The sequence below is a fragment of the Peromyscus leucopus genome, chromosome 9 (assembly GCF_004664715.2).
Source record: "Peromyscus leucopus breed LL Stock chromosome 9, UCI_PerLeu_2.1, whole genome shotgun sequence".
NCBI lineage: Eukaryota > Metazoa > Chordata > Mammalia > Rodentia > Cricetidae > Peromyscus > Peromyscus leucopus.
The window spans coordinates 102,679,970-102,693,837 of record NC_051070.1 but is presented as its reverse complement, the minus strand read 5'-3'; the positions used below and the strand labels follow the sequence as shown (position 1 = coordinate 102,693,837).

Genomic DNA, 13,868 nt, shown 5'->3' with positions numbered 1-13,868 from the left:
TGAGTTTAGCCTTAACCCCACAGGGTAGATGTTGTCTCCATCTTACAGATGAGGAAATTGGGTTTGGGGAGGTTAGGTAATTTGTCCCACATCAATTAAGAAATCAGTGAAAATTTGAGTTGAGATCCAAATGGAGACAGGCCACCCAGCCACAAGTCTCCCCATCTTACCAGACTGCAGTATGTACTGAGGGGCAAAAGCCCAAGTTGCTTTCTTACCCAAGACTCCAGTGGGGTGGAAGTTTCAGAGAGAAAAACGTACAGAAATCACCATCTGGCTAAAACTTTTATTTTAGAAATAAGCATTCTGTATACTTTAAAATGATTAAACTAGTCATTTCTTGATTATTGTAATAAATATTTCTCAAAAATAGCAATTGTGTATATATTTATACAGACTACACTGAAGCCCCCCTCACCCCCACATAACTGATCTGTATTAAAACCTTACAAATGTCACTGGTGTACACGGAAAGAAAGTGCTAAGGGAGGCCAAAGAAGCACCTCCCCATTGTATTTTTCAGTCAAATATTTCCCAAGGTCAACTAACTTTGCTTTGTTTGCTCATGCTTAACCTGAGAAGGAACATAGGAAGCCAACAGTTTTAGAGAAGAAAAAAAAAAGGCTCCTAATCTTAGCATAAGCCACAGAGGCTTTTCTGACAGCTGTCAAAGCTGTGATGAGAGAAGCAAGCATGCTTTCAATTAGACACTGAGAAAACACTCAACAAATTTCTGCAACTACAAATAGATCATATATTTGAAAACAAATCTCGTGCTTTGGAGTATGTTATAGTGAGTATAGTTTTAAGGACATTTGTTTAAGACGACTTCACAGTAAAACTCATATACATAATTCTACCAGGGAGTCTCTGAAGGAAGAACACTCTGGACTATCCTGACAGTGAGTAGTCAACACCGGAAAGAAACATCTGTGTCTTCAGTCAGAGACCATGAAGAGTGGTCAATTGTTTCCACATCTCAGATGTCTCTTATTGGCTCACCATAATCAGTGCTCTCCTAAGCATTCAAAATATGACTACAGGTGACTTTTTACCTCTCTCTGATCTCTATACTAAAACCTCTACATCATTCATGATCTTAAATATTCTGCAAGCTCCCCAAAATATGAAGACACACAAATTTGCTAAATTTTACCTATCCAATAAATTAAAAAAAAAATACTTGCAATATTGTAACACAAATCTTAGTTCCCACACTTATCAAAGCATTTTTAAATTACTCAAATATGACAGGTGAAAATATATGTGCTTATTTGGAAGACATCTATTGAATTTATTCTCTAAAAGAAAAAGCAAGCCTGAAGGGTCACATTACTGAACATTTTCAACATGGTGACAGGTTATCTTCTAAACCTCAAAGGAGTTTTGCTAGTGCAAACTGTAATGACTATCTGCTCCTAATAAACAAGCAAGCATCAGTGAGCAGAGACACCACAAGCGGTCACTTCATTTCTTTCTGTTGCCTCCAGTTGCTAGCATAGTTGCAACTCGCATAAATATATTTAATGTATCCATGTAGATTGTCAACATCCTAGAAAAGAAAATTATAGAAAGATGTGACTCTAACAATAAAGATGACAACCTATTTCATAGTACAAAAAAAGGAAAAAATAATACTCATTATTCCTAGTGTTATTAGATAGAAACTAAAAATACAATGTTTAAAAGTCAGCTGGAGTCCTAAACTAGATAATGCTCAGTTTTCCTTCTGGAAGAATCATCTTTTAAATGCAGAACACAATTTTTAAAAGGATTATGTATTCTCTGACATCCTGCTATGAGGATCAAACCTGAGTGTTAGACAACGGCATAACCAAAACAAATCAAAGAAACACACCTTTAAAAACTTGCAAGACAGTCGAGCATTTTCAAATAGAATATATCCATTTCATCGTCTTCAAAAAAGCTGCTATAAAACTCCAAGTGTTATAGCAACATTTTAAAAAGCTATTACATTATTTTATTTTTAGTAAAGGAAAGCATTACTAAAAATGTGAGAGACACTCTGGAACTCTAGGCAGAATCTAAGAAAAGTGAAAACATTATTTTATTTTATATTATTTAATGTCAACTAAACTTGAATGTCTCTAGCACAAACACAAGGAAAAATATTTTCAGAACTGGTTTCCTCTCTTTAAACATTTCAGTTAATTATGTGCCTTCCAATAGACACTACTTGTAACTGATAACCTGAATGCTATACTCAGCTGCAATGCAATCAGTTTTCTAAGTAGAGAGCCCAAACTATACTCCAACAGATGTAGCAAAATTTAACCTGTTGGAAGTCCCAGTACTGGTCCTGTGTGCCCTTATTTGGAAATATAGTCTTCAAAGATGTAATTATGTGGGTGGTGGTAGCACACCTTTATTCCCCAGCACTTGGGAGGCTGAGGCAGGCATATCTCTGTGAATTCAAGGCCAGCATGGTCTATAGAACATGTCCCAGAACAGCCAAGGCTTACACAGAGAAACCCTGTCTCAAAAAACAAAAACAAACAAACAAACAAACAAAAAACCAAAAACAAAGCAGACACAATTACAATGTGAGTTAGAATGAGGCCATATTGGAATAGGATATGTCTGGTGGCCTTCTTAAAATAAGAGAAATGGGGCTGGAGAGATGACTCAGCAGTTAAGAGCACTGGCTGCTCTTCCAGAGGACCTGGGCTCAATTCCCAGCACCTACATGGCAGCTTTCAGCAGCCTGTAATTCCAGTTCCAGGGGATCTGGAACCCTCATAGAAATATGCAGGCAAGTCACAAATGCACATAAAATAAAAATAAATCTTTTTAAAAAGAGAACAAAGACATACTGCACAGGGACAATGGCAGATGAAGATGAAGGTGGGTATCTACTAGTTAAGGATCACTTGATCATATACAGCCGAGACAGAGAATACAGTCTCACTCAAGGCCTTCAAAGTTCTCCACCATGCTCACATCTTTAGTCCTCTGGCTTTGAAAAAGAGAATTTTTTTTTTTTTTTTTGGGTGGGTTTTCAAGACAGGGTTATCCTGGAACTCTTGTAGATCAGGCTGGCCTCAAACTCAAAGACATCTGCTTGCCTTTTCCTCCCATGCCTGGCCTAAAGAGAATAAATTTTAGGCCACCTATCTTATGCTACTTTGCTATGATGGTACCTTGTGAAACTAATGCAACCAGAACCAAAAAGCCATACCCATGTAATACGGCAGTAACAGTAAAGTTTACTTACGAATTGATGGGATCATACTTTTGAACTCCATACGTTGGTGTTATTTCTGCACGTTTGATTACTTTCTGAGTATCATACAGAAGGAACATACTGAAAAGAACTAATCCACCATATATTGCCACTGAGTACAGAGTGGCACCAGCCACTGTGGTAGGGGGAAGAAACATAGACCCTGAAACAAGGGGAAAAAAAATAGAATGTATATATATATATATATATATATATATATATATATATATATATATATATATATATAAAGGGATTTCTTGCAACTGCACTTATAGTTTCCATTATTTAAAGCTACCTTGGTATATCTGATATTTGAGTAGGTGCTTATACAATCTCACAGATCACCTTTCCTCTAATGGGTTACATGCCAACAGTAGAGTAATTTCTAAGTCAGCTTGATCATTTCAGAGGTATTTAATAAAATGAATACTTAACCATGAGCTAAGATTTTATGATGTCAAATAATCAAACATAATCAAATTAGTCTATCTTTTAAAAATTTTTTTTAAAAAATAAATCTTAATGCTTCAGGAACCCAAACCCTTTAAAGCATAGCAGCTTACCCAGTGAAGACACAAAGACAAGGCCCAGGCCCACTCCCAGGGGTGCTCCCATGTTCAGAAACTTCTCACTGGGTGCACACATGGCCACAGCAGAGAGGCCTCCCACGATACCAGCGGTGTACCATGCAGCCCTCAGGAGAAGAGGCCCCCCTAAGAACGTCAGAGGAGCCACCACTGCACCCATCACACCTGGGGAGAGAGCAAGGTCTTGTTAGAGATCTACCAAGAGATCTACCATCAAAGAGATAATATCACTGTGAAGATTATCTTAACACTGGACTTTGTGTTAAATAATGTTAGTACAGTAAATTTCATGTTTGGGTAGTTCTACCCTACCATCCAAATTATACAATCAATGGCTATACAAATTCTTTACTACATCAACACTGGGTCACAATTCAAATACAAACAGTAGTGTGCATTGTTTGTAACTGTTAGAGCCTCTCTATATTTCTTAGTGGCTTTCCCCACCAGAACTGCATGAGGCTGACTGGACAACGGGCCTGAGTACCAGGTGTTTGGAAGGGTCTACGCTTGGCTGTATGTAGCAAGGGGGAGGTCCTTTGCTCCTCCCATTGACATTATTATAAAAAGCCCTTTTGAATAAAGCTCTGGGCCGGTGGATAAGGATCCAGGCCCACCCGAGTCTATCCTGCATTTCTGTTTCTCTCCCCTCATTATTTCTACTAAGTCTCTTATCCCTCATTCCTCAAGAGTCCATGGGGTAAATAAATGTGGGAGCTGGTCTTTGTAAAGTCTGTGTAGGTCACTATTTTGATTGGAGACCACCACTAGATTTCACGACTACTGAAAGGAAGTATGTGATGGAACTCAGAAATGTAGAGGCTTCCCAGGCAGGCACTGGATTTGCCTCACCTAATAAGGAGCATAGAAAGAAACCTCAGTTGTCAGAATTTACCAAAAAACCTTCCTTAAGAATTACAGGGGAGGTGGGCATAGTAGCACATGGCTTTAATTCCAGTACTAGGAAGGAAGAGGCAGGCGGATCTCTGTGAGTGGGAGGCCAGTCTGGTCCACACAGGACAGCCAAAGCTACACAGTGAGACCTTGTCTTGGGGAAAAAAAAAACAAACCACCACCACCAACAACCTATTATAGGAATATGCTATTGCCAATCACCAAATATCAATGGAACCCCTCCAACTGGAAGACTCCAGGTTATGAAATTATTTCAATAGAGAAATAATGTAGTTGCTTCCCCTAGTTTTCATGGTGCTGGGGATCAAGACAGAGCTTGTGCAGCAAGCCTAATACCACTGAGCTACGAACTTGGCATCTGTCTTTTAGGATAGTGTCTCACTATGCTACTTAGGCTGTCTTTAAACTTGTAATCTCTCCCTGACTCAGCCTCCTGAGTAGGCATGATTACAGGCCTGTACCACCAGACCTGGCTCTTGTTCTAAATTACTATTGTATAAGCATGTATACATAGTGTGTGTGTGGGCACACATCATGCCATACTGTGAGGGCAAGAGGACAACTCGGTCTCGTTCTCTTCTATCTTTGCATGGAGACCACAGGGGTTGAACACAGGTTACCAGGCTTGTGCAGTAAATGCCTTTATCTGCTGAGCACCTTGCTGGCTCTCAGCTCTTTTCTTATACATAGTGTATCTCACAGCATAACCTTAGAGCTATCTTAATACCAACCTTCAATACCAATACATTTAAAGCAAAGGCCTGGCAATAATGCACCAACAATGACTGTATGAAATTCTGTTTTCTAAAAATGAGGTTTACCAAGTCATTTACAACTGAAGAGCCACTCAAAAAGGCCAATATTTAAGTCAGGTGAGTCAAGGGACTGAAGCAGGAAGACAGCAAGCTGCAGGCCAGTGTGGCACACATGTCAAGACCCTGTCTCAAAAACTAAACAAAATAAAACATACCAAACAAATAACAAACAGGAAAGTGAATACTATTCAAGACAGTTTAACAAGAATTTGAAACAGAACATACCAGAATGAAGCATCCAAGCCAGATGCTTTGGGCCTGGGCTCTGATCATATGGTATTGATTGTACCAGCATTCCAGCTCCAATCATGGCTGCAAAGGTTGCACCAATTGTCTAGAAAACACACATTAAAAACAAACAAACATATCCTTAAAGTAGAAGCCCACAGATTCAAGTACAATTAATCACTATGAAGAATAAGAAACTGAATCCTGTTTTTCTCTAGTACACTTAGATTTCTGGTTCATTTCAGCTTTAGTCAGACCACATTGGCAAGAGTGCCCTCTACTGTCACAGATGTAACTTTCAACCTGATGTAAACCTAGGAAAATCAAACAGCTGCTTTTGTGGAGGACAAGAAAAATCGATGCTGACAAACAATGGATTCTACTTCATTGTTTTCTGATGGGAAAAACAATTACTACAAACTGCTCCACACATCCTTTGTTCATGGAAATTTCTAGTTGTTTATCTCAATTGTATATTTTCCTTTAAAAATCCTTTTTTGCTTTTTACCTTTCCACATTCTACATTTAGTGATACTGAACTGGTAGGACTGAATAAATGTTTCCTTAATTGTATCCACCGTGCCTTTAAGGATGCACTAATTCCAGCACTTGGGAGGCACAGTCAGGTGGATCTCTCAATTAAGGCCTGCCTAGTTTACATACTAAGTTCTAGGACAGCCAAGGGTTGATACAAACACCCGTCTCAAAAAGCAAACAACCCAAAAGTAACAACAACAAAAAAAATCAACCCAACCCAACCAACAGAAAACATCCTGGCAGGTCAGTGAGATGGCAAGTTACTTGCTGAGCCCAAACGTAAGTCTGAGGATCTGAGTTCAAACCTCAGAATACAAAGGAGAAAACCAATTCCATAAAGTTGTGCTCTTACCTCTAGATGCAAGTCCCCCACCCACCCCTACTTTACTACCTGACTGACTTACTAAACTTATCTCAGAAGCTTTCCTAGTAGGCACTTTGCCCAATAGTGGCAGATGACTCTCCTCCTGTTCCAAAGGCACTTGAGAAAAACTGTGCTTTCCTGCTTATCTATCTGTATCACCTCCACAAGGCTCTTCCCTCCTTTCTGTAACATTTGCCTAGCTTTCTCAACCATTTCTCTTAACTATTCTTAGTAGCAGAAAAGTGACATTTTGCTGCAGAGGTTATGGTCTTACCACAAAGCTTCCTTGTCATCTTTGGTATTATATTTTTACATACATTTTAATCTTTCAGAATACTGCTGTGTTTATTAGGCTAAGCATCATTTTAAACTATTTGCTTTGATTCAAATGGACTTCTCTAGTGAGAATTCACCTTCACCTATTCTTTGCCATGAACCTCTAGGCTAGAAGAGTCAGGATACTCACCTGGTAAGTATGGTTCTTAGACTAAGTTCAAATGACTATATTATTATAATGGTTTTCCTCTTGGTGAACATGGCTTTTAAGACTATGTAATGTCTATATTACCATAAGTTCTCCTCTTGGAATACAGAACATAGGAAATGTCATAGATTCCAAACTTAACAGTTCTGGGTTCCCAACTATGGGAAACAGTTTTATTTAATTTCCATCTCTTTCCTCACCCAGTCTCACACTCAGTGTAGTTTGTGTTCTAATCCCTCATTTTGAGACTTCCAGGCACAGCTGGTGCACCTGCTTTGTGTCTCCCACATTAGTTCTTAACACTCAAACAGAATCACATTTTCTGACACCCCAGTCTGTACAGTGGTCTCTGTTAGGTTCTTCGCCTCAGCTTGGAAATCAAAGATATCCTATATAAGCATCTCCTCTCACTTGAAATTTCACTTGAACGAGACTGTAAACCACTTTACCCATTATGCCTTCCTAGCTCAGCTCTTCTCCTTTGTCCTGCTGGACTGGCCTTGTCTTCTTCTGAAACAAAACACGTTTGCTAGCAACAACACTGAAGAACTAAATACCAGGGGCTGCAGAGATGGCTCAGCAGTTAAGAGCACTTACTGCTCTTTCAGAGGACCCAAGTTCAATTCCCAACATCCACACAACTGTAATTCCAGTTCCATGGAACCCAACACATAAACATGCAGGCAAAATACCAATGCACATAAGATAAAAAAAGAACTAAGTCTCTTCTACAGGACTGCCCAGATGATCTGAGGCAGTCTTTCAGCTGACTTTTTACCTCACTTTCAACTTTCTATGTCTTATTGCACATCCAATATGGTGCACTCTAGATCTCCTCTACTCTCCACCAGAGCAGAATCCATACCTGAAAGCACACAGTGCTAGCTAGCAAAACAGCAAGTGCTTAAGAAATAGCCATCCACTTTGTCGGGAGGTGGTGGTATACACCTTTGATCCCAGCACTTGGGAGGCAGAGACAGGTGGATCTCCGTGAGTTTGAGGTCATCCTGGTCTACAGATCGAGTTCCAGGACAGCCAAGGCTACATAGAGAAACCCTGTCTCACAAAAGAAGAACTATCCACTGATCAAAGCACCTGTAAGGCAGGAAGCACAGGAGTAGCAGCAGCACCATGTTAACTTGTTTCCTCTGACAGTGCAGACAGCTTGGCCTTTGGAGACAGGAAGTTCACATTGATCTCAAGGTGGATTTGCATTTACTTTGTTTTTTTTTCTTTAAGACAAGGTTTCTCTGTAGCCCTGATTATCCTAGAACTCATTCTGTAGACCAGGCTGACTGGAACTCAGGGATCTACCCACCTCTGCCTCCCAAGTGATGGGATTAAAGGCAAGTGCCAACATCACTAGGCACATTTACTTTATTTTTTACCAAGTGGGTACAAAACAGAAGTTGTTTGCTATCTGCTCCTAAGTTCAGTTTTCAACTCCTTTGATCTGATTAAAAAACATATTTGATAAAGAGTAATACAGTATTCTTCCATTTAATGTCCTCTCCCTTTCCCACAATATTTTTAGCAAAATCTCTTTTTCTTCCCTATATCAAGAACTGAACCTATAGTTCAACAGATTCTAGGCAAGTTCTTTAGCACTAAATTACTACTTCACGAAATCTTTTGTTCTTATACCAAAAAGCAACAAAAACAACCAATCACCCAGCACCACCTTCCCCAGAAAAATAGCAAATAGTTAACTTACCACCCAAGAGCCTCTCATCATGAAGTTCATAAGAGCAGGTGTTCTGGCTACTGCCAAGGCAGACAAAGCTGTTAAACCAATACTCCCCGATAAGTACATGTAAGTAGAATGAATTCTATCCTTCACATACTGAGGCCAAATTCTGTAAGAAACATGACAAGGTTAGCTTACAGAACTATAGGTGTCAATTCTGAGTAAATCATTTGTTAGACACAAAAGACTCTGGAATAAATCACTTCAATGTTCTCAATCTAATTATGATGGAAATAATAATAATAATAATAATAATAATAATAATAATAATTATTGTTTTTGGTTTTTCAAGAAAGGGTTTCTCTATATAGCCCTGGCTATCCTGGAACCGGCTCTGTAGACCACAGACCACACTGTCCTGGACTCTGTCTCCTAGTGTTGCACCACCACACCCAACTACGATGTAAATAATTATTCACAGCTTAGAGCTATTTATGATTAAATGACATAAACATACATTTGAATGGGCAGTGGTGGCACACACCTTTACTCCCAGCACTTGGGAGGCAGAGCCAGGCGGATCTGTGAGTTCAAGGCCAGCCTGGTCTACAGAGTGAGTTCCAGGAAAGGCGCAAAACTACACAGAGAAAACCCTGTCTTGGAGGAAAAAAAATACATTTGATACACATAAAAAGCAATACATTTTCTCCTTGTCTGAAAGCATAACCTTGGTAAAAGATGCTTATATAGGCTTGAATAAATCTATGACAAATGAACGAAAAAGACTTTATATAATTATGCACATTCAAAAATGAAAGCCAGACAAGGCATTTCAAAAGTGACTAGAGTCTCAAGGATGGGGAGAAAAAGGGACCCTTTATTTGAAGGAAGGATTATGGTTGTTTGGGAACAATTTACTTACACAGCCTTTTCGATAGCTCCAATCTCATTAGACATTCCCAAGCCATAGTAGCACAGCGCTCCAAGACCAACAGCTGCTCCTCCCGCAACAAACCACCTTCCCATCTGATCAACTGCAAGCATAGCACCAAACACAGGCTAGGGTCAGCACATTTCAATGAAAGTGCTGGGGTTAACTATTCAAAATATTCAGGAGGGGATCAAATCCTAACTGCTTCTTCACAGTAGTATCATGGGGGATATAGAGAATTCTCAACACTAGGAGACCAGAAGGAAAGGACACTCTTGAAACAAATGTACAATAATCACTGCAAAGAATAGAGGAGCATTTTGGTACATATGTATACGTAACTGTTAAAGCACTTGGGAGACTGAGGCAAAAAATCATGAGTCTAAGACCAGCAGAGTCTACACAGCAAGAACATATCCCAGATGAATAAACCTTTAAAAAAAATGGTATCAGTCATTCCACAATGTGCCTTATGTATTAACCCAGGTGAAACTTTAAGTGAGTCTAGAGAATCAACACAGAAAAATACTATTAATGTTTATGTGCCCAAAAAAGGGACAGACACTCTTGCTTTAGAATACTGAAAATTTATCAACTCTGCAGAAGGTGCTCATGCTGCTGTTTTTCAGAGGACCTGAGTTCAGTTCCCAGTACCCACTTTAGGTGGCATATAATCACCTATAGCTCTAGTCCCAGGAGATGAGATGTCTTCTTCTGGCCTCTGTGAGCACTGGCACACACCTAGTAGACACTCACACATACACATGAATAAATATAAACTTAAAAAGATAGTGCTCTCTTAAAAGGACTTAGGAAAGCTCATGGACTCTTCTTGAATGAGTTAGCTTTTACTAAGATCTGTTTTAGTGATTTATTTCTAACTTGAGACATTCACAAACACATGCTTGAATGAAGATTCTAAATAACCTGAAACAAACTTCCTTTAGGTAATATGATAATAGCTCCCCCTAAAAACTGTAAATCTTAATATAACCAGCAAATATCAAACCCAATGCAAAGCACCACTTTTTTTGGGATTATCAGATTTACTTAGTAGTGTGACCTTTCTTGCAGAAAATACACATACACACGTTTGAATGTATTTTCAGGAAGTTGTTCATGGACTTCTTAAACACACCTAGCAGCTTCCACCTACTTTTAAAAATTTTTTCCATTGATGGTTCCAAAGCTGCCTCTTTCAGTCCTTGGTCAGTTTTCCCACGGTGGATCCTTACTCTTGTCTTGGCAGCATATTCCTGACATATACAAAAAAGACATGTACCATTCAGACCAACAGTATGTCAATAAAACAGAGGATCTTTTTACACTAATACAGTATCAGTATAAAAGTTAACTAAGATTAGATGTAGGTTGACCTGTGCTCCATCTCTGAAATGATTATACAATTTTCCCCAGGCAGTGAGGGTTGAACCTAATACCTCATGAACTGTAGGAAAGCATTCAATCATTTAGCTAGTTCTTTCCCAGTAGTAGCAATGTTATTTTAAGAGAAAATTATCTCCTTCTAACTACTGTATATTCTCTTCTCTATATTAATTACTTCACACTTAAAAACATACATGGTATACTCATTCAAATGTTAGAAGACAGACCTATTAGTTGGCTTGCAATCTCAGCACCTAGCAGGAGAAATCACTATCTGGAGGTCAGCTAGTTTTATAGATTGAGATCTTGTCTCCAAGGAAAAAGCCTGTTGCCAAAGAAAATAGGCCTTTCTCGATAACCTGACAGATTTTTATCCTCATCTAAGCAAAAACTGTAACACCATCTTTAGTAACTAATTGATCAGTTGGACCAACCGGTAATATCTCTGGGTCCTTAAGCATTTGACTATAGTTCCCACTTACAATCCTTTTGTTGTATCATGTAACTCAATTTCCCAATGTTTACTCTCAGTTTTTTGAGTGAGAAACTCCAAGAGACATAAGGTATACGATCACTTATTTGTGATAAGGAGAGACTGGAATAATGTAAATCGATAGGGAGAACGCTCACTGGAAACTTTACTGTTGCTTTACTTAGTCACTGTTACAGTAAGTCACTAAAGAGAGTAAGCTAAGCACAACCAGAGAATCTCACAGGCAACTCACCAATTAACCAACCAAAAAAAAAGGGAAAAAAAGAAATCCTAAAACAAAAAACCTGGATGGGGGTGGAAACACATGTTGAAAAACCATTCTTTACCCTGCTGGGTGTTAAGAGCCATTGATTCTTCGTGATGGAATTCTTCACGAGTGGGGAGGCCTTGGTGAAAGTGGGCTGGAAAACCCTGGAAGGTAGTGTCCGGAGACACACGAGCCTTGAAACCAGCATGGTGGGTGATACACCGGTTCACTAAGCAGATCTGAAAAGCTAGTTAAAAAGGTAGAGGGGAAATAATTAAGTTAATTGAGAAGGGAACAGAATAACCAAAGAATAGAACAAATAGGTTCTGCAGAAAACAAAACAAACCCCTACAACAGTAGCCTCATTAATTCTTAATGTTGAATCCTCCCCTTGTCTCTTCTAACTCATGAAATCCAATTTTGATGGGCCACCCAATAATATAAATCCCAGTTTACCTAGATATATGTAATATTGAATGTTACTATGTTAACACAATTACAAATTCTGACAGATTTTACAATCGTAGTGTTGACTGATATTTATACCATCACTCAATGAGTAAAGTTAAAATAATCTGTGAAATTTTTCAGCACAGGAAAAACATTATCCAAGGAAAAGATGAATAACCATTTGAGGTCAAACTGTACAAGACTAAAAGACATCTACAGAAGCCAGGCATGAGAAATGTCTAGTAAATATTTCAAATATTAAGATATGACAGACACATTCAATTATGTTATTTTATTCCATTACTACATAACACCTGATCAAAATAAACATAATTGCCCAGCTACGTTTCCCTACTGTTAAGACTGCTGGTGTCCTCGACAGGGTAAACAAACAGTTCTGCCCCAACACACTAAAACTGAATTTATCTTAGCTCAAGGAAGACTATATCAGATAAATGGCTACGCGGAGGTCTTTTGTAATGCTAAATGCACACTTCTGGCCAATGAGATATGATGAATCTTAGGCAAGTCACTGTCCTTTGGCGTCTTTTTTCCTCCATTTGTAAATACAAGAAAACTGGACCAAAGCAGAGCCTTGGGACTTTGAAATCGCTCAAGATTTACCTTAAAACTCTGGGAAGGTAATGAGAAAGAAATCTTAACCAGGATCTTCAACGTGAAGAACGTTACTTTAAAACACCCGAGAGTCCTTCCGCAGGAACCATGAAGTGCACAGAACTCTACGCATCTGACCTTGCTGGGGAAAAACCGAGGGCCCTTCTGGTACTTTCATGCCATTACATCATCTCAACCTGTCGCTTCCTCAGCCTTTAGCCTACTGACCCGGACAGAGGCCCAAGTCTGAGTGTCAGGGCCCAAGGCAGTTACTGCCACACTTATTGAAGGGAGGGCTCTGGACCTCAGAAACGGGGCCTTGGGCTAGTTTTGTACGAGCTACTGCCGGTCCTTCTTGAGGCTTCCTGGCGCACCGGCGCCTGGTCCTTCCCCTCGCACCGCTGGCCCGCGGCCTCCGCGTCCGCGCACCACCCACCCCACGGCACCCGGGGGACTGACTCAGCGGCGCCCTGCCCAGGGAGGGGGACAGCGAGGGCCAGCCACGCCCTCCCGGCCCGGCCGCAGCGGCCGGCCTGGACCCCGCAGGGACGCAGCCCGTCCGGGGGACTGTACCTCAGCTCCGGTCACCTCTACCACGGGGCTCCCCTCCGGGCCGGCCAAACCGAGAGCGCGCGACCTCCCTCTGCCCGCTCCTCCGCAGCTGCGCGACCCACCGCGTGACGCAACATCCGGACGAGAGGTAAATAGTCCAAACAGCCAATCAAGGCTAGGCCTCTGACGGAAGGGCGGGCGCAGCGGGGGGGCGGGGTCTTGGCTTAGGGAGGGGACCAATGGTGATTTGAGGTCGGAAACGTCACAGTCAGCGTTCATTTTGGGTGTGGGCTGCGAAGCCGACGCGGCCATTTTAGCGCTGGGCAACGGAGG

At 40.4% G+C, this 13,868-nt stretch overlaps 1 protein-coding gene across 2 annotated transcripts; it reads right to left on the bottom strand.

Moving 5' to 3' along the window:
- Positions 1 to 266: 266 nt before the first annotated feature.
- On the bottom strand, positions 267 to 13,666 carry Ghitm (growth hormone inducible transmembrane protein). 2 transcript variants are annotated; one of them, XM_028883031.2, is made up of 9 exons: positions 13,557 to 13,666; positions 11,998 to 12,165; positions 10,949 to 11,048; positions 9,784 to 9,895; positions 8,889 to 9,030; positions 5,787 to 5,895; positions 3,808 to 3,996; positions 3,236 to 3,407; positions 267 to 1,552 (listed from the first exon to the last, which is right to left on the bottom strand). In XM_028883031.2, the coding sequence occupies exons 2-9, from the start codon at positions 12,124 to 12,126 to the stop codon at positions 1,468 to 1,470; spliced, it is 1,038 nt and encodes a 345-aa protein (XP_028738864.1). In that variant the 5' UTR covers positions 12,127 to 12,165; positions 13,557 to 13,666; the 3' UTR covers positions 267 to 1,467. The 2 variants fall into 2 exon arrangements, with proteins under 2 accessions (XP_028738864.1, XP_028738865.1); XM_028883032.2 differs by lacking the exon at positions 13,557 to 13,666 and adding an exon at positions 12,993 to 13,122.
- Between the last annotated feature and the right edge of the window lie 202 nt (positions 13,667 to 13,868).